This window comes from Sturnira hondurensis, unplaced genomic scaffold, assembly GCF_014824575.4.
Source record: "Sturnira hondurensis isolate 20B ecotype Veracruz unplaced genomic scaffold, ASM1482457v3 Scaffold0001872, whole genome shotgun sequence".
Lineage (NCBI taxonomy): Eukaryota > Metazoa > Chordata > Mammalia > Chiroptera > Phyllostomidae > Sturnira > Sturnira hondurensis.
The window spans coordinates 30116740-30135790 of NW_028074503.1; the positions used below are offsets into that span (position 1 = coordinate 30116740).

Genomic DNA, 19051 nt, shown 5'->3' on the forward strand with positions numbered 1-19051 from the left:
AAACTAGTTAACAGTAGCTAAATTGACTGATTTTCTCATTCTCTTCATTCTTGTCCCTTTAGTTGAAAAATGCCTCGAAGACACAACACAAATTTAGATTACAAAATTCTAGGGGGGGAAATGGGTAACTGGTCACTATACATTCCTATATTGATAGTACTTACCTGCAAAATTAACCTTCATTATAACCATGCAGAAACTTGTATGGTTCTGGAAGCTCAGACAGTTTTAAAGGAACTTTGTTTCTACCATCAGCTTCACCTGGTCACTAAGAAAATAACATACTAGGCTCCCGTCGCGTGCTAGGAAATGTGTTACATGCTGGAGAGGAAGAGGCTGCAGGGAGGAATGACACAGCCCCGTCCTAGAGGGGCTTGCCTTCTGTAGAACACGGAGGACCAGGGAGTGCTGTAAGGGTTGTATTAGAGCAGAGGACCCCTTGTTAATGCAGAAGCAGAAGAGGCAGGGTGCACCTGCTCGTGAAGTGGCTGAGCACTGGTGGCGGGCCTAGGCGGGGCAGAGGGCTGCAGGAGGGCCTTACACATTGAACGGGTTACTCCTCAGGCAGATCCCAGATGGTGAGTCAGACTAGTCAGGCACATGCGGTGAAAAGTGCTCCCCGAGGGGAGAGGGCACGTGCAGGCGCAGGCGGTGCCAGCGTTCAGAGAAACACAGCAGGGTTGCCTGTGGCCTGTGCACAGGTGAGGCGCCCCGGTCAAGTCAAAGGGGGTCTGCCAGGCGTGGGAACTCGAGCCCTTCTGCAGGCAAGAGGGGACCCCTGAGGGATTTTTTTGGAGGAAGTGACAGTAGGTTTGTTCTTTAGAAGGGCCCTTTTGGCAGAACTACCATGGGAGTCTGAGCAAGGAGAAGACTGAGGCCAGGGGAGCCTAGAGAAGAGTCCAGGGGAGAGAGGAGCTCTCCGAAAGAAGCCTGGTGAGAGCGAGGCAGGGATGGCTTGGTGACCAGCAGAGGTGAATGGCAAGGGAGGAGAAAAGGTGTGTCCAGGTTCCGGATTTGAACAGTGAATGGGTTGTGACATTGTTAACCGGAATACAGGATGACACAAACAGTGTGGGTGACGAGAATGGGTTCTGTTTTGGTAGAGTTGGGTTGAAGACACCGATAGGAAGTCCCAGAACAAATGTCCAGGGTGGAGCTTGAAGCTCCGCTCTGGACTGAAGATTTGGGCGTTGTCCTAGAGTGGTCATTCATTCGTTTTCCGCTTTGGTGACAATACGCAGTCCTACCGTTACAGCCCAAGGCAGTTTCTACTCAGCTCCATCTTTTCCGTTATTACATTTTCTTTTCTGTCATTCTCCATCCCAGTAGCAACCTGTACTCTTCCAAGTCTTCTGTTTTCAAAGTGTAAGGGACCCCAAAATGCCTTTTGCTTCCAGTAAGGAGCTCCAGAACGGTTGAAACACTTCGTGTAAATTCTCTTCTTACACGCACAAATCTAGAATCATTATGTGCTTTGGTAACTCTATTTTAAAACTTTGCCTTTGCTGTTATTAAAATAATTACAATACCAGACTCTGAAACATCTCTGGTATGGCTATTAAAACCAAACTTATGAGTTATTCTTACCAGTTCACTAACAGAATTTACAGGAAATAATTAGAATCAATCTCAAACAAATAATTTCCCATGTTTTTAAGCCAACTTAGATTTCCTAAAACTCTAGAGAGAACTCATTCTCCCCAGTCTGTCCCTCCCCATCGTCTTTCATGCGAGTTCACCCCTGCCCCCACCACACACACACACACACACACACACACACAGAGTGATCCTCTTTAAGTATGCACAGTCACAGATCCCATGTGATGGAGGGTAGCTGCTGGGTAGCTAGCTGTGTAGGCGGCATTGAACAGTCTTGCTCGTGTTGACTCTTTGGGAAGAAAGGAAACCACCTCTCACCAACTCAGCCAACAGGGAGTCCTTGCTCTGGGCTCCTTTCTGGCGCTCTCTAATTCTCATTTTTTGGACTACCTTACTGACTAGCTGCTTTGACTGTTGTGTGCCCTCTCAGTGACACATGTTGTGGATTACTCATTTGTTCAGTGCGAGCTTCTTAATTGAGAGCTGTTTCTCAAGATCATAAGCACAGGCAAAAATATTTGAAATGAGAACAATATCATGTGTGTTCGTTAACTTTTGGTAGACTAAGACTTTTTGTGCCTTTTTTTCAATTAAATGAAAATCAAGATCAAGTTATAAACCCTTGAAAGAACGGGGGTTTATAATTGAAATTGTAGCAGATTGCTTGCTTAAAAGCAGTGCAAATAGATGGTTGTACCTTAGTTGTGCATCTTTGATGGAGTGTCTAACTAAACAGGAAGTTTGCCCTAGAGAGAACTGTTCTCTTCTAACCCTGAAATACTAAGTTACTATCTTTGAGGGCCAGGTTGGGGGACTAGACAGCTTTGGAAAACCGAGAAATAATTATTTCTAGAGGATTTTTGACAAAACAGATTTGAACTGGTATGCTGATTTTCTTTTACTATTAATTTTCAGATAGCAAAATAACTCAGTGGGAAGACCCAAGATTGCAGAACCCAGCTATTACTGGCCCGGTCAGTATTCTCAAATTCTGAATTTCAGTGTCATATTTTGGTTGCATCAAAACACGCATTTCTTGCATATTCCTGCACAACTTGGTGTAATTGAGTAGCTTAGCATTACGCCCATCTCCTCCTTATGGGAACTTCTAGGTGACAAGATTCCGGGTGAGGTATGGGTGCATTTGCCTTTTTATGTGGCTTTCGGCACAAAGGAAAAGAAAGGTGTGTGATTATGGTAGTAAAACTGAACCTTTTCTTTTCTCTATTATGAAAGAGTGGCTTGTAAATGTAACAATCATATTTCCCTCCCTTCCTTTTTATATAAGGCAAAGCCAGCTCTGTATTTGCAGAATTTTGACTTTCCTTTAGGCCAAGGGCAGTTCATGCATGCTAACAGATCTAAGCCGTATTCTGAATCTCTTCCAGCGCTGAAAGTCTGTGAAAGTTTGGGTGAGGTTGTCGCTAACCTCTGGAACTGGCAGATAAGAATCTCTGTCTCCACCGACCCACTCACTTTCTCATAGTCCTTTCGTGTAGGCCAGGTGGGAAAAGAACCAGTTCTGTGTTAGGTGTGGCGCTGCCTTCTTAAAATGCTGCCGCACACTGTTCGTAAGGAAGAATGACAACCTCGGGTCATGCAGTAGTAACAGACACTTGGTGTCCACGCCCTCGGAGGAGTCTGTAGAATGGGAGGGATCTCCTCTGCAGGGTGTGTGCACTAGCGCCTCCTGTCGGTGGTTGTAACAGTGCAAGGAGATGATTTGGAACTGTAGGAAAGATCTGGGACCACAGAAGACTGCAAATTTAGGATTCTTTGTAAAAACTGGAAGAGCATGAGGAAGTTAAATTTATTGTGTTGAGTGCTAAGAAGCCAATGGGTATATTTAAAATACTAATTTCGTGGCTTTAATCTGAGTGTGTTCAAATTATGTTTTGAATTATAAAGGTAAGTCCCTTTGAAAACTTAAATGATATTATTAATGCAAATGCACCTTAATACCTGATGTCCCTCTAGTTATCTGTTGGGTCTCTTTATTCGATTTGTTCGGCTCCTTCAGTACAGTTTACAAAGTGCCCAGTAACACAGGCCGCTACTTTTTCTCGCTTAATAAATACCCGCCATCCTACCATGGCTTTTTTTTTTTTTATTCACAATCACCATAAGTTGCTAGAATCACATTTTTCTCTTCTCCATCATGAAAAACAGATAAATTCAAGAAGCAAAGCTGTGTTCAACTGGCAGAAGACTTTTGACGTGATATTTCTCAGTCTTTTTCAGATCTTTTTAATGGTTTATTGATCATCTACCTTCACTCAAGCACATAGTCTTATTACTATTGAAAACTGTTCGGCTTGATAAATCCAGGCAGATTTGCCCCCACGAGAGTTCTCTATTTCTTTGTTTTGTTAAAGAGCCGGTTTACTCTTATTATTAGTGTTATTTCCTTCAGTAAGAGGGTGTGTGTTCAGGTAATTGTCACCTTAGTGTGGACACCTGGTCTTCGTTGTCATTCAGTTCCAAATATTTGGTAATTTCCATGTGATATTTTTTTCTCCTTGGTTTGTAAGTTATTTAGAATGTGCTTTTTAGTTTCTAAGACTCTGGGAGAATTTTTGCCTGTTTTCTTATTGATTTCTAATTTTATTGTGTTGTGGTCAGAGACTATTGAATATGGAATGTTGATTATCAGATATTTGAAACTTCTTTGAAGGCTTGGCCATTTTTTGTAAATGTTCTTTGGTGTTTGAAAAGAATGTGTATTCTGTCTTTCTTGGGTATAGAAGTGTTCTTTACGTGTATACCATTAGATCCAGCCCATGGTGTTGAAGTTACCCATTTCCATCTCTGCGTTTTCCCTGGCTGTCGCGTCTCACCAAGATAGGCCCTGTCAGACTCCCATGGTGACTGGCTTTACCCAGCATTCCATTCAGTCTCTCTCCGTTAGTTGTTTGCCTAGGCTCTCCTCTCTGCCTCTTGCTGTGTTATTTTATTTTCTACCTCCTATTAGATTGATAGAGCACTGTTTATTTTCTCTCATTTTTTATGCTTGCTTGGAAGTTGTGTTTTCTATTTCTACTCTCTTAGTGCTCACATTCGAATTGTTAACCAACTACTTGACTTAATGTCGAAATTCATCACCCTGTACTCTCCTCCTAGATCATACAGCCCTTTGGGGAACGTCAGTGCCGGTCTTCCCAGTCCTGTTTCCCATTGTTCAGTGGAAACTACCTTTAAAACCACCTGTCTTTAAACTTCCCAAATCATCATTAGTATTTTATCTTTTTTTTTAAAACAATCAGTGCTTACCTGATTTTCCTTAGATGCAAACAGATGTCTTTACCCACCACCGATCTTGCATTTTGTTTTCTAGGTTAAGTTTTGTTCTTAATGACATATAGTCTCTAGTTGATAGTTCCCCAAGCGTGGCCACAGATCAAGAGCATCACTGTCACCCCCAAACTTGTTACAAATGCAGACGTGGGACCCCGCCCCAGACCGACTGAGGACCAGCAGTCCGAGTTTTCCCCAGTCCCCCCAGGGCTTCTGACAGCCGCTCCAGTTTGCAAACCTCCACTCCAGCAGCGGTGTCAGGGCAGCCTGTGCAGTGAACTTGCCGAGTCTGAGAGGACTCATGGGCCTCCCTGTGAAACAGTAGTTTAGTTCATTGTAGAACTCTTGGCTAACAGTCATGTTTCTTAAGTACTTTGGGGATATTCTTTTTCACGTCTTCTGGTCTCCTTAACCAATGATGAGACGTTTGTTGGCAATCCAATTATATTTTTTATGGGTAACTCTCTCTTTTCACTGGTGGTTTTGGATTTTTCTCTGTGTCTTCGACATGCTGCAGTTTTACTGTATCCTAAGTGTGGATGAATTTTAAAAACTTTATTCTGCTTTGGACTCACTGTGATTCTTCAAGACATTAGGACGTCTTTCCTCCAGTCTAGAAAAGTCTCAGCTGTGTCTGAGTCTTCACACGTTGTATCTTTCCCATCCTTTTGAAATGCCTGAATCAGTAACTTTTGGGTCATTGATTCACTTTCACAATTACCTTCCTTATCTCGTAGCTTTCATATTTCCATCTCTCTTTCATGGCTGTGTATAGTGTGCCATCTCTTTCAGTTAATTTTTTCTGAAGCCTTTTATATAAGCTATCTCTATCAGTTTGTTTTTTCTGTTATTTCAGTGACTGTGTTTAATTGCTCAGAGTTTATTTGCTTTTTCTTTTTTTTTTTTAATTTGCTTGGTCTTTTTAGCTATTTTCTGTCCTGTGTTTTCCTTTTTAGCTGCTTTCTGTCCTGTATATTTCCAGCTTTTTAATCATTCTTAAAATAGCCTCTTTCATAGCCTTTTTCAGATTATTAGATCTGGTCCCAGAAATAGAAAATGTTTCCCCTTGTGTCTGTAGACCCTCCTCAGTTGCAGTGTATTGCCTGGTTCAGTTGGTAATTTGTGTGTGTGCTCATCTTCATTGTTTTTCACGTGGGGCTTTTATAAGTTCTGACCTGTATTTACTGTTAACCACTGAGCTTGGGTTCACTCACCCCCCACTTCGCATAACCTTGGATTTCATACCCACTTTGGTGTAGCCTTGGAGTATGAATTTATCACAGGTCTGTTTCTTTTTCTTTTTCTTCCATTTATGGTCCTGGACAGAAGGTAAGCTTCCTTGCAACTTTCCTGGGCCAGTGGGTAGAGTTTTCTTGTCCCTTTTTCAGGTGTACGTTTGGAGCAGGGAACTCTGTTCTGGCTCCCTAGGTCACGTAGACCAATGGCCAGGTTCTGCGTCCCCGCACGAGGATTACAACCCAGGCCCACATGCCTGTGTCTAGGTCCAGTGCCCACTTATTTCTCCATGTTGAGTCTTTCTGCCTAGCTGGTACCTAGAGTTTCTCTTTTTCCCCAGTTTTAAAAATATGTATTAGGGGCAAGGGGACCCTGTGTGTGTCAGCCCAGCGCGGCGTGGCCGTAAGTCAATATGCTGTCCATAGGACAACTGTCACCATGAAAAGCTTCTGTAAAGTGCTTCCCGTGCTTGCTGCTCTTACGAGTACTGTCATGCTGTGTCACACTTTGTACTTGTCAAAGAACTTGATAATCAGCTGCCTTGACATGCTGAGCGGTCCCCTCAGGAAGGGAGGGGAGACGTTATTATTCCCGATTTGTCAGAAGACCAGAAAGCTGATTTGGTTGCCCAAACTTCCAGCAAATGTCAGAATTGGGACTAGAGCCCCAGGTGTGCTCGTAGCCACACCAATGTCCCCACGCCAGCCAGGAGTCCTTCTCTCCAAAGAGCTCCGGCATCAGCTGGACAGTAACGACCGGAAAATATTCAGGCCTGTCTTGCATATTAAGTCAGGTTTTCCTTTTACACCGAAGAAAAAGCACGTGGAAGGCAGAGCAAAAGGGCTTTAAACAACAGATGTAATTTTTTAACTAGGCTGATTTTACACAATAAATTTCAAGAAAGTAGGATGCCAGATTTTCAAGGGAGAATAAGTAATTCGGCCAAAAGAAGAAAGACACTACACCCATGACTCTGTTCAGAGGCTGCACTCATGGGTGTCTTGGTCCTGTTGCGTTGCTGGAATCTTCTCAGGAGGAGAACATACAACCTACTGTCGTTCCATTACAAGAACTATGTCGAGAGGGAAGAGAGAGAGGGACTGGAGGAGGATCGTGATTTTTCAACATTCCTGCATCAGTCCACAGCTGAAGAAAGGACAAAAATATCCCGGCATCCCGTTTCCACCCACACGGAGTCAGCACCGGCCGCGTTATAAGTCAGACTGGGGAGTGGGTGTCGTGCGCTACGGGGCAGCGTTCCGCAGTGTATCCCATGGGGAAGTTTTTGTGTAAGACTGTTGAACTTCACAAGGATGAATGCTTAAGCCTTTTCCAACATTTTCAGGGGAGAACGAAAGCAAAAAGAATCGCTGGGGATCAGGTTTTTGGAAATGGAAGCACCTTAAAGTTCATCTAGCCAAATGCATGGTGAAGAGGTTGTCCCAGAACTGACTGGCAAGAGGGTCTGTTCTAGAAGCCAGCTTTTCGCAAGCTGGACTGGTGGGATACCAGGAAATACATTTTTTTTAGGTCCATTCCCCTCTGTCACAGTTAATCGCAGCTGAGGGCATCAACCAAACACTTTGCCTTCTCAGGGCTTTGCACTCACTGTCCCTGTCATGACATGTTGCCTCCTGTCACCGGTGACCCCCTCTGCTCAGGGGTCCCTTTCTCAGAGCTGCCCGCCTTCTTTTTCCTGACTAAGCTCCTATAAAACAGCCTCCCGGGAACTGGATCTCTTGTTCCCCACTTACCACAGTTCATTCCTTTGCTTCTTGGTACCTGTTGCTCACGATAGTTTATAAGCTCCAGAAGAGAACAGGGCGAGAACTCGTCGGTCAGGGTGCCATTGTTTCCCCATGCCTAAAATGCCTGGCACAGGGTAGGTGCTGAAGAAATACCTCTTGAAAGAGTTGGTAGATGAACCCCCAAAGAATGAATACCCTAAACTAGATAGAAAATCTCAGTTTGTTATGGGATGTAGTATGGGTAGAGCAAAAACCATGAAAATATCCTTAGTGGCTTGAGTCAGAACAGGGTCCCCTTTCCCTTATACCGGTGGTGGTCCAGATCCTGCCCAAACTTCCACCTGTTCTAGAATAGGAAATCACTCGTGATTCTGTCAGACTAAGCACTGTCCAGAATAAATATGGTATGTGGTCAAATCCGGGGTTCAGTGGAACAGTGAATGAAGAGTGGGTTGAAAACAAGGAAAGACCCTAAGCAGTATCCATTGTCCTCAGATAGGTACATACGACACCTTTGTTGCTCTTGAGTTACAAAGTGAAACACTGGCATGACCGTTGTTCGCTATGAGAGTGGTTGTTTCTGTGTCGGCTCGGTTACCCGTGTGATTGTCTCAAAAGCAGTATGAAGGAAGGGGGCGCGTGTTTTTCATTTCTCCTCTTTCGGCTCAGGAATGAGCCAGGTGTGAAGGTATGAGGTTTGGAGTCTGGAGACACTTTGCTAAGGATCAGTATATTTTGTTACCTTAGCCCCAAAAGATAGCAGAGCTATTCTTGCCCAAATGCACACTGTTTGCCAAGAAGCAATGAGTCATTCTGAGTATGAGGCTGCTACAGTTATATCCATGTCTATGCAAAAGCCAGTCCTTTCTGCTCCACAATATATATATGTGTGTGTATATATAAGCCTTTTCAGTACACCAAAGTTAGGGCTCTGGCTCTTGTGAGCTGTTTAATAACACAGCAAATAAAGAGTATTTAAACAACTGCACTAAAGTGTTATTACTTTGCCTAAGAGATTCCAGCACTTGTGAGGAGCAGTGGTTCGCTCAGTCCCCGAGCCCACTCCCGTGGTGCCGTCACTCTACCTCAGAGGCAAGGCATGAAGGTTCGGAGGAATCCTCACCCGTGACTGTTGGCTCAGCAGTAAGGGGCAAACCTGACCCCCGAACCGGGGGACTTCTCCAAAGGGCCATCCACCTGGTCTTACAGTCCTTGATGAGAATACCAGTTCAGTTGCCTTTCTGCTCATTATGTGTCCTCTCAAAGATTTTTAAAAGCATGATCAGTCTTTTCAAAATGACAGCATAGGTCACTTTGGGGTTGTGTTTAAAGTATCAGAACTGACAGCAAAAAAATAAAAAATAAAAAAGGAGAAAGAGAGAGAGAACACCCTGACTCATATTCAGCCAAAAGACATATTGGAAAGGGCATTTTATGTAGCATATCCCTAAATGACTTCTTGAATAGCAATTTAGTTGTTTTCAGAGGTGAAAGTCCTGAGAACTTTCAATTCAATGCTGATTTAAATTAATCATTTCTAGAACTTTTCCATGTGCTATGCAGACATGTAAGTTTCAATATACTATGGAGAATGAGAATTTTAAGGCTTATGGTTCATGAAATTCTCTAATTGTTGACCCAGTTTACATAAAATTTTAAGTGTGTGGTATACATTGTTTATATTTGTAAATTTATCTTCTAGGCGGTTCCTTACTCCAGAGAATTTAAGCAGAAATACGACTACTTTAGGAAGAAATTAAAGAAACCTGTGAGTAACATGCTTCCAAAAATGCTGTTTTAGTCCTCTGAGTTACTGAAGTTACTTCAGCAAGAAAAACTTGTTCCTTTTCTTTGTGTACAAAAATATTACCTTCCTCTTTTCACTGCACTTTGATCCATCCGGATCTGCAGTCTGAATTTTTTTGTAACAGAAATGGTAAGTGAAGATTAACCACTATTACATATCAAATCGCCTGAAGGGCAATTTCCTATGTAATACATAAAAAGGTAGAAATGGTTCTATGGGAAGTAAACTAATTCAGGACCTGGACAAAAAATTTGGAGAAGTCAGTGCAATTACTTACATTTATTATATTTAATAAAACCTAGTTAGAAAAGTGGCCTTGTCCTTCCATTTAAATTCAGAAGTACAATTTAATTATAATATTTATAACAATACTACTTATAATATTATAATACAGGGCCCGGCACAAATAATACCCTTCTTTTTATTACAAAATCATAAGCATGTAATTCTATAACATAACAGTATCACACTCAAGCACACCAGGTGACATATTAGATGAAATGTTCAAATTAAAACTATAAATTATTACACTCATATTATTGCCCCACCAGCCATACTCAAGCAGAAGTTACTTCTGCTGGACCCTGTATTTGGCGTATTAAGACCAAGTATAATCATCAGATTCAAATTCTCAATGGGAAAACCTATAAGATTTTCACAAATCTTAACCCTCTAACATTTTCCAGGCAGTGTTTTCTGCTGACTCACCCCAGATTGTACAACATTATGCCCTCCGCTCTCCTCAGTGACGTAATGTCTCTGATATAGAAACTGATTTTATCGGGTTTCTTCTCAGTTTGCAGATTCACTGTTTGTTTTGGGCTTGGGGGGTATTTTGTCTTGTTGGTGCTTTCCCACTGGGGGAAGGAGAGTGTCATCCCCCAGCCCGATCTCCCAGTTTGCCTGTGCTCCATTGCTCTCTCTCCGGCTCCATCCCCTCCATCGGGACCTCACTCCACCCCGGGGATGAGGGGATGGAGACAGAGAGAAAGCAGCAGAGCACAGGCAAACTGGGAGATCGGGCTCCGCTTGGGTTGGGGCGCTGCTGGTGCACAGACGCAGGAGAGGCAGGCGGCGCCCACGTCGGAGTTCTGTTCTGTGTTCCAACATCTTGAGTCAGGTAGCGCTCGGATAACTACTTTGGAAACGACTCAGATTCGAACCCATAAAGTCCCCACAGAGATTCTTCGTGAGTCCCCTGCACGAACCCCGGGAATAAGAGGCCCCTGTGGACTTCACCCCGTCTCCTATTCTGTGCGGCCCTTGCCCTCACTGACTCTGCAGATCTATCTTCGAGGCAAAGCTGCCCCATCCCTCATTTTTCCAGGAGGCAATTACGATTCATCAAGTGCCTCTTTATTTTCATATTGATTTCCCGTGGCCTTTGGGATGCTTTCCCGCGACTTGGCGTGATAATCAGGGTCCCACTCCCCACGGCAACAGGATCAGCCTGCAGGCCTCATGGACCAGCGGGAACCCACACTAGAGCTGAGGAGTTGCCCATCTTGGCCAGGTGGGGACTGTCGAGGGTTGGAGGACCTGCACGGAAGTCACTTTCTTTGACAAAAGCAGTAATACAGAGTTGGCCGTATTTCACTTGCCGGTGGGTAGATCGAGCGCCCCATGATTATTTATAAAAGGGGGACAGGGTGACTGTGCCCTGCTCAGCAGAGTTCCTTCTGCAGCACACGTCACCAGCTCAGCCTGACCCCCGCCGGTGGCTGCTCTGCGGGTCCCAGCCTGACGGGTCCCAGCCCGATGGTGAGCTTTCCCACACGTGTGAAGATGAGCCCACAAAGGAGGGAGGCTCTGCTGGAACCATTTGTCACTGCTCGTGCATTTGGAGACTCCCGTCCTTTCTGTTTTCTGAAGTGGGGTGTATATTTACTGTGTGATTGTGTGCTTTTTTTTTTTTTTTTTTGCCTTTGGTGTAGGCTGATATTCCAAATAGGTTTGAAATGAAACTCCACAGAAATAACATTTTTGAGGAGTCCTATCGGAGAATCATGTCTGTGAAAAGGCCAGATGTCCTAAAAGCTAGACTGTGGATTGAGTTTGAATCGGAGAAAGGCCTGGACTATGGGGGCGTGGCCAGAGAGTGGTTTTTCTTATTGTCCAAAGAGATGTTCAACCCCTACTACGGTCTCTTCGAGTACTCTGCCACGTAAGTACATGAGGGAATTTGGAATGCGTCCCTACCGAAGGCCTTCTATTCTTAATTGTTCCAACTTAATGACANCAGAAATAACATTTTTGAGGAGTCCTATCGGAGAATCATGTCTGTGAAAAGGCCAGATGTCCTAAAAGCTAGACTGTGGATTGAGTTTGAATCGGAGAAAGGCCTGGACTATGGGGGCGTGGCCAGAGAGTGGTTTTTCTTATTGTCCAAAGAGATGTTCAACCCCTACTACGGTCTCTTCGAGTACTCTGCCACGTAAGTACATGGAGGGAATTTGGAATGCGTCCCTACCGAAGGCCTTCTATTCTTAATTGTTCCAACTTAATGACAGACTAAGCAGCTCACTCTGTTGGAATGAATGAACTCTGCTGATTTCAGTCCCCATCCCCCCACACCCAACACACACCCCCCTTATGAGTCTAGAACAGGTTCTGCCTGCACCTGGTTAAACAGTGTATACTGCACACCTAAAAATGATTTTTTGCTTGTCTGTTGGGTTCTTGTCGTTGAAACTGAACATGTGCTGGGTACGTGTGGTAAGGGACAAGAGGCGATTGTCGTTGGTAATGGCATGATAATTCAGGAGACTCAGTGACAGAATTCAGAAAGTCATCATCCTCTTCTCATGGACAAAACTAGTGTCTGAAGTTACTCTAGTTGAAGCCAGATCGTGATGACTTCGAGGAGGACCCGCAGGACCATGTGCTGGTCCTGTCCGGGAAGAACCAGATCCCCCCCGGGCATTAGGATCTCAGCGTTGCCAGGCAAGGAAACAAAGACAGATACAAACGAGTTCTCAGGAATCAAGCATCGGCTCCTTGCAAGGCCCCCGTTGCTTCTCGGGCCGTGGACCCAAGTACCCCGTAGAAGAGTTGTTGACCTTGCTGCCTCGGCTCCAAAGGCACACAGGTTCTCCTGCATCTCCCAGCTGGTGCCAGTCTCCCGGGGGCTCTGTGGGAAGGCAGCCTCGGGACCCTTCCCAGTNGCCAGGCAAGGAAACAAAGACAGATACAAACGAGTTCTCAGGAATCAAGCATCGGCTCCTTGCAAGGCCCCCGTTGCTTCTCGGGCCGTGGACCCAAGTACCCCGTAGAAGAGTTGTTGACCTTGCTGCCTCGGCTCCAAAGGCACACAGGTTCTCCTGCATCTCCCAGCTGGTGCCAGTCTCCCGGGGGCTCTGTGGGAAGACAGCCTCAGGATCCTTCCCAGTGGCTCCAGCCAAGAATCACCTCGTCTGTTTGTTGCTGCTTTTTGTCGTCCCAGGAGAAAGCTCGCTTTGTAAAATTTATCAGAGCCATTGAAGAGGCGGGCAGTGGGGGGAGCAGGGGGTGGCAGGATCCTCACCCGTCACCTACGCTCCCAAGGCCCCCTAAAGAATCTGTGTCTGTGGAGCCCAGGTTGGAAACCACTGATCCTCCATCCTTGAGGGATGTGAACACGTGTTTGTGGTTTGCATCGTTAAGGCAGCCGTGCGCTGCTCTCGGTGCCCTTGGGCCTCTCCGGGCACAGCCGTGGTCAGACCCAGCGAGGGGCCCATAAGAAGAGTCTTAATCTCCAGACCAAAAGCCTCTCACAGGAATGAAGCTTCTTCCTCAGAGAACCGAAAGTCCTCAAGTCATTCCCCTTGTCACAATCTCTTTCTTCTGTGGTGGTTCGCATCTTCCAATGAAACTGACATTTTTTGTAGATCAAAAATAGTCAAAAAGCAGCGCACGGTTAAACTTTACAAAGGGCGTGTGCACCAGCTCCATAGGACCTCAGTCACTGGGGACAGAAAGAGGCTAACTAAATGGTCACATTCAAAAGTCACATTCTCTAGCTGACACTAGCCCCATCAGGAGCAGAGCATGTGTGAGGAAGCATTTAGCATCATGAAAGCGAAGGACAGGCAGCAGAGGAAAATGCGAATTCTTGCATTTCTTCCTGAAAAATGCGACGGGGCTCTTTCTTCCATCCCAGGGACAACTACACCCTTCAGATCAACCCCAATTCGGGCCTGTGTAACGAGGACCACCTCTCCTACTTCACGTTCATCGGAAGGGTTGCTGGTCTGGCGGTGTTTCATGGGAAACTTCTGGACGGTAAGTTATTAAAAAGCCTGGAGGCCATAAAAACAGGACAGGGCTGTTTGTGGTCCCTCGTTAGGTGTCTGATCTTTCACATCCCAGATGTCCAGCCAATGCATCACTGGTTCTCTGTAATTCGGGGAATTATTGTTATGTTTTTCCCAGCTGTCAGTTGGAGCACTGAAAACACAGTGTCTGCACACAGTTTAAAATTTCCCTACAAAAGAAACTAGGATGAAGCACAGAACGTTCTGTGATTCTGTATTTTCTGCTTTGAAGAATAACTTTTTTTAGCAAGAGCTGTATTCTGTGACAGATGGGAAAGCTAATTTGAAAAGTTATTCAGAATGATCTGATTCATCCAACGTCCTGCCGTTGTTTCACGTGTCCCCTACTGATTATTTTTATTTGAATGCTAAGAGACCGTAAATAATTTCAAAGCAATGTTGTAGCTCAGTTTTGGCCTTGACTCTGGGGTCACCTCTGCACAGATGGCACTGGCTGACCTCATTCTTGGATAGAGCACTGAGGCCATGGAAGCACTTTGGGGTAGGGACTCTCATAGATTTGGTCCCTTCAAAAGTGCTGCCCTTGGCGGGGAGCACTACAGAAGTCATCACTGAGGAAGGAGAATTGGAAATATTTTGGAAAGACTTGGGAGTGAAGTGGGTGAGGATGGGAGACAGTAAGACTTGAGGTTGACCTTGCATCTGCGGAGCCTCAGCTGATCCAGTACGTATTGGTGCCCCTTCTCGACTCTGTCTTTCAGTGTGTTTTCAGTGCTACTCGCTAGCTGATTTCGATCCTCTGATTTCAGTGTTTTATTTTTAGTTGGGGAAAAAGGCACTTTTTTTATTAGAAGGAAACTACATTCACTCTTTCTGTATACATATGTCGTGTGAATATATTTTCATTCGCTATATCGAAGACACTAGTGCCATAGTTTATTTCAGCTGTTCCAGTTCACTTCAGCCCTTTCTTAGAAGGTTAGTCCATATACCTTCTGCCAATGAGAAGACGTGCTCAGTGGCGGTGGGGGAACCCAGAGAAGCGTCCGATGTGCTCCTGACCTGTAGGGACTTGTGATCTAGGGGGACAACAAACCCCGGGAGACTCCCAGGACAGAGTCCTGCAGATGGAGTACGGAGGAGCGTCTCTCTGAGAAGACTCCAGTTTGGCTGGAGGGTCAGGGGCACTCTCAGGGTTAGGCACACCTTGCCAGCAGGATGGGATTCGAGCGTTTAGAAGCTGGGGCTGTTTCAGAAGAGCAAGGGCCGGCTGAGTCAAGGCTCATGGAAGAAATGAGCCATGGAGAAAAGCAGGAGCAGACAGGGGAACCCAGGAGACAACTGCAAAAGGGGACACCCTTGTGTGCCAGGAATTGCAGAACTGAGAGCCGGAACGCCCACAGGCGTGTGTGGTCAGCAGCGTCTTGTTTCTCGAAGGCACAGCCACACACCCTTGTGTCGGCTTCCTCCTCTACCTCTCCAGACACGGAAGGTGCTGGGTCTGCCGCCCTGGGGCCACCTGAGCCAGTGCAAATAGGAATCTGCTGCAGGGGATTGGTGGCTGCTTCAGTGGGGGTGGGGCTGAGGTTCGAGCGCCCCCAGTGAGGAGGCATGTGGTGCTGACTTGCCTGTGGACAAAGTGGATTGGGGGGCCCTGTGTGATGGGCAGGTTGTCCTCACTGCCCTCACCTCCCTCAGGCCTTCATCAGTCCTCCCCTCCTATGGAAGATGGCACAGCCTTCTAAGTGTTCTCCCTCTAAGTGTCCTGTCCCCTTCCTGCTTTTTCTCGCCATTCCTGCCCCAGCACGATGCTGAGATGCAGGCGGAGTTTCCGCCTGGCCTTCAGTGAGTCCTGTTGCCCTCACCGAGGTGGCAGCACAAACTCTGACGCACCCCATGCAAGCCCACACCCCCCAACCCCCTGGGCTCATCCTCCCCAGGGGTTCCTGCGCTGCCAACCCACCAACTACTGACAGGTGCCCCTCTTGTTCCTCTCTCTGTTCCTATGTCTTTTCTGCACTGCAAAGACCTGTGGGGCCTTCAGGCCTGTTTGTCATCCCCCAGGAGCCTTTTCAACCTCCCTACCACCTCTGTTAGAGGACTTGCCCTCCTACTAACTGACCGACCCCCCCCCCCCGCAACACACACACACACACACACACAAAGGTAGGCCCTCATCTGCTTGGTCACAAATTACTGTCAGAGGTCTTTGCTTGTTCTGTCCAGATCTCTCATTCAAATAGAAGGTGTGTTCATCTTGTATTTCATTTCTGATGCACAGTAGCATCAACAATTTGAAACTAACCCAGTGTTCATCGTATTTTAGGGTTCTTCATTAGACCATTTTACAAAATGATGTTGGGAAAGCAGATAACCCTGAATGACATGGAATCTGTGGTGAGTAAATGCAGACCCTCCCGTTGGACACCTGGGCCACTCACGCCTTACAGAATAGCCACTGCAATCATGTTACAGTCACAGCCATTTTTATGGGTGTCACCATGAGTGTGAACAATAGGGAATATTTTACCGTTTAAAAATTTCATTGATCTCCCTTATTTTTCCAATAAGCAAATCACAGTTCACACTAGCTAGAAGCAGGGTCTGTGGGTTGGATACACCGCCCACAGCTCAGTTGCCTCTGCCTCCCCAGGGCTGGTGTGATCAAAGTAAGTCCCAGGGTGCCCTGGAGACCTCGTGGCAGCCCTTGTTTTCCATTGAAAACTGCTAACACTGAATGTTCGGAGGTTCATCAGCTAATTCCTCTGTTCTCTGGCCTCAGAACATGGCAAGGGCACAGAACAAAACAGTAGATGAAGGGAAGAGTGTATGCATTGGAAGGGTGAGTGACATTGCACGTGGGGAGGGGTAAGCGAGTTAGCAAACGCTAACTTCTGTGCCAAGGGATTCGGGTTCCCCTGCTGCGTTTGACCCCTTTTACACAGGCTGACCATTTTACAGCTGGAAGGATTTTGTGTGCAAATAGAAACGGATGTGCTTTGCCTCATGTACCTTTCTGCCTCTGTTTTTCTTTTCATTTACCTGTACCCCCACTGCCTGCCTCCAGGCGTGGGCGAGTTTGCCCAAGCCCCAGCACACTCACGCCGGGCCACTGAGAAGCATCGCTGTCCATTGGAGTACACGTAGCTCCACTCTCACGTCACGTCCTCTCACTTGAGTCAGGAAGCCCCTGGCCTTGCTGTGACGTGGGCCGTGTCCCTCGTGTGGTAGGGTCTGTGAGCCCATGTTCTCGTTACTGACTGTCACTGGTAGCCGTTTCTGGGGGGCATCACGGGCTTCTCCATGGCAGGGCGGGGAGGCTCGGCCGCTGGACCCGTCTCAGATTCCCTTCCAGCTTTTACCTTTGCCATGCACGTTATGCTTGGCGACGGTACAATGAGGCCACAAGGACCACAGACGTGTCTCATAAAGTCTGAATGAATTCTGGGTCGCAGGTTGACAGAGAGCGCACACATTCTGTCTGTCCTTCTCAGAGCCTCCTGTCCCAGCACTGAGGTCCCTGTGAGAGGGCAGGCCAGGCCCTTATACTTGTGTCCTGGTCCTTCCTGTTTGCTTACACCGACTTAGAGGAGAGTAAAGCCCAGGAAGAGTCAAAACTTAATGCCATTGATATTTAATTAGTCAGAACATTGGCCAGTTCTCCCTATTGCCCTTTGATCTCCTCACTCTTAAAAGATAGGAACTGCGTTAATCTTTTACATGCTCAGCGGCGAGGTTTGCTGACGGCTCTCCAGTGCAGGTTACGTTCTCTACGCTGCGCACAGGACGGAATTCAACTGCAGACCCCTGCTGCCACTAAACATTTGTCTGGCTTCTATTTTAAACGAAACAAGTGCACTAGGTTTGGGGAGGAGTGGAAAACAGTGCATTAGTGCCTGATGTAACTGTTGAGTGATGAGATTGGACTTATATTAGGAGGACTTAACTATTTCAAGTCGAACAAGTTTGTGTTTTGAGAAGAAAAGGCTTCCTTTTAATTCCCGTGTCATTCCTGTAGGATAGTGAGTATTACAACTCCTTGAAGTGGATCCTAGAAAACGACCCCACTGAACTGGACCTCATGTTCTGTATCGATGAAGAAAACTTCGGACAGGTGGGTCCGGGCGTCCCCGGGAGCGTCTCTCTAACGTCCAGGACGGCTTTGCTCTTGCACAGGTTGTGAGACATGCATGGCCGGTGCCTACTGAGCACTTACTGAGTGAATGCGTGGACGGATTTTGTTTTCTTTCTGATTGATAAGAACCTGGAGATGCTGGTTTATGGGACCTGCTGGGAGCGCTTTAAATACGGGACTTGAACAGCCATCCTGTGCCAAACAAAGAGTGCACCGTGCACTGTGTACTCACACCCACCCACCCAGCAGGAAAAGGCCCCTTGCAGAGCTATAATAAGTGGAAGTTCTTGTTGCGAGTTCACAAAGCAGCATCTCAGTTGGTTGTTTGGGACAGGCACTGGGGCTGCCGCTTCCAAGAAGCTCTGGGGTGGGCAGGGGCAGAGGAGGGGCAAAGATGCCTCCACCATTGCCGTGCTTTGTGGCCATGCAAAGGGCGGCACAAGGGGGTGAGGAGCTGTTTATTATGTTTTCGTGGGAGAAAGGGGGCAATGGAGGAGGCACTCTGAAAAAGCTCTTTAGGGGCAAGAATGAGAAATGGCTGAGAAACACTGGGTTGGGGAAAAGGAATGGGTGAAAAAACCTGACAATCAGAGGAGGGAGGGAGGGGCAGGGCGAGGACCTGGCGGAGGCTGGGAAGAACCAGACCCACGGCCCTCCCCATAGTCACTCATTCCGATGTCTGCCTGGAGAGGCTGGGAGGCCCACCCCACGGGGCGTGTGCAGCACCAAGCCTGGGGGGAGACGGCCACACCTTTCTCTGCACGAGTCCATCCAACGAGTGTAGCCGGGACTCACTGTGACCCGGCTCCTCAGCAGACCCCTCAGGCATGTGGCATAAGGCACCTTTGAGTGACCCGTGTGTGTGAATCCAAAGATAGCTGGGTGTACATGGGGAAAAACTGAAAGACATGATTGTCTTTGAGGGGGGAGGGTTGTGAGTGGTGGCTTTTTTTTTCTCCCCCCTGAAGTTTCTATAAGA

General features: G+C 46.6%; 1 protein-coding gene across 9 annotated transcripts in view; it reads left to right on the plus strand.

Moving 5' to 3' along the window:
* Nucleotides 1-19051, plus strand: part of NEDD4L (NEDD4 like E3 ubiquitin protein ligase) — a 289828-nt gene that overhangs the window by 258516 nt on the left and 12261 nt on the right. For 7 of the 9 annotated variants that reach the window (XM_037034990.1, XM_037034997.1, XM_037035015.1 and 4 more), the window contains 6 exons: nucleotides 2515-2573; nucleotides 9580-9645; nucleotides 11619-11848; nucleotides 13823-13944; nucleotides 16264-16334; nucleotides 17956-18051. In XM_037034990.1, the coding sequence (XP_036890885.1) occupies nucleotides 2515-2573; nucleotides 9580-9645; nucleotides 11619-11848; nucleotides 13823-13944; nucleotides 16264-16334; nucleotides 17956-18051 (644 nt within the window). Of the gene's footprint in view, nucleotides 1-2514; nucleotides 2574-9579; nucleotides 9646-11618; nucleotides 11849-11933; nucleotides 12119-13822; nucleotides 13945-16263; nucleotides 16335-17955; nucleotides 18052-19051 lie in introns of all 9 variants that reach the window. The other 2 variants (XM_037034981.1, XM_037034957.1) reach the window with 1 other exon arrangement.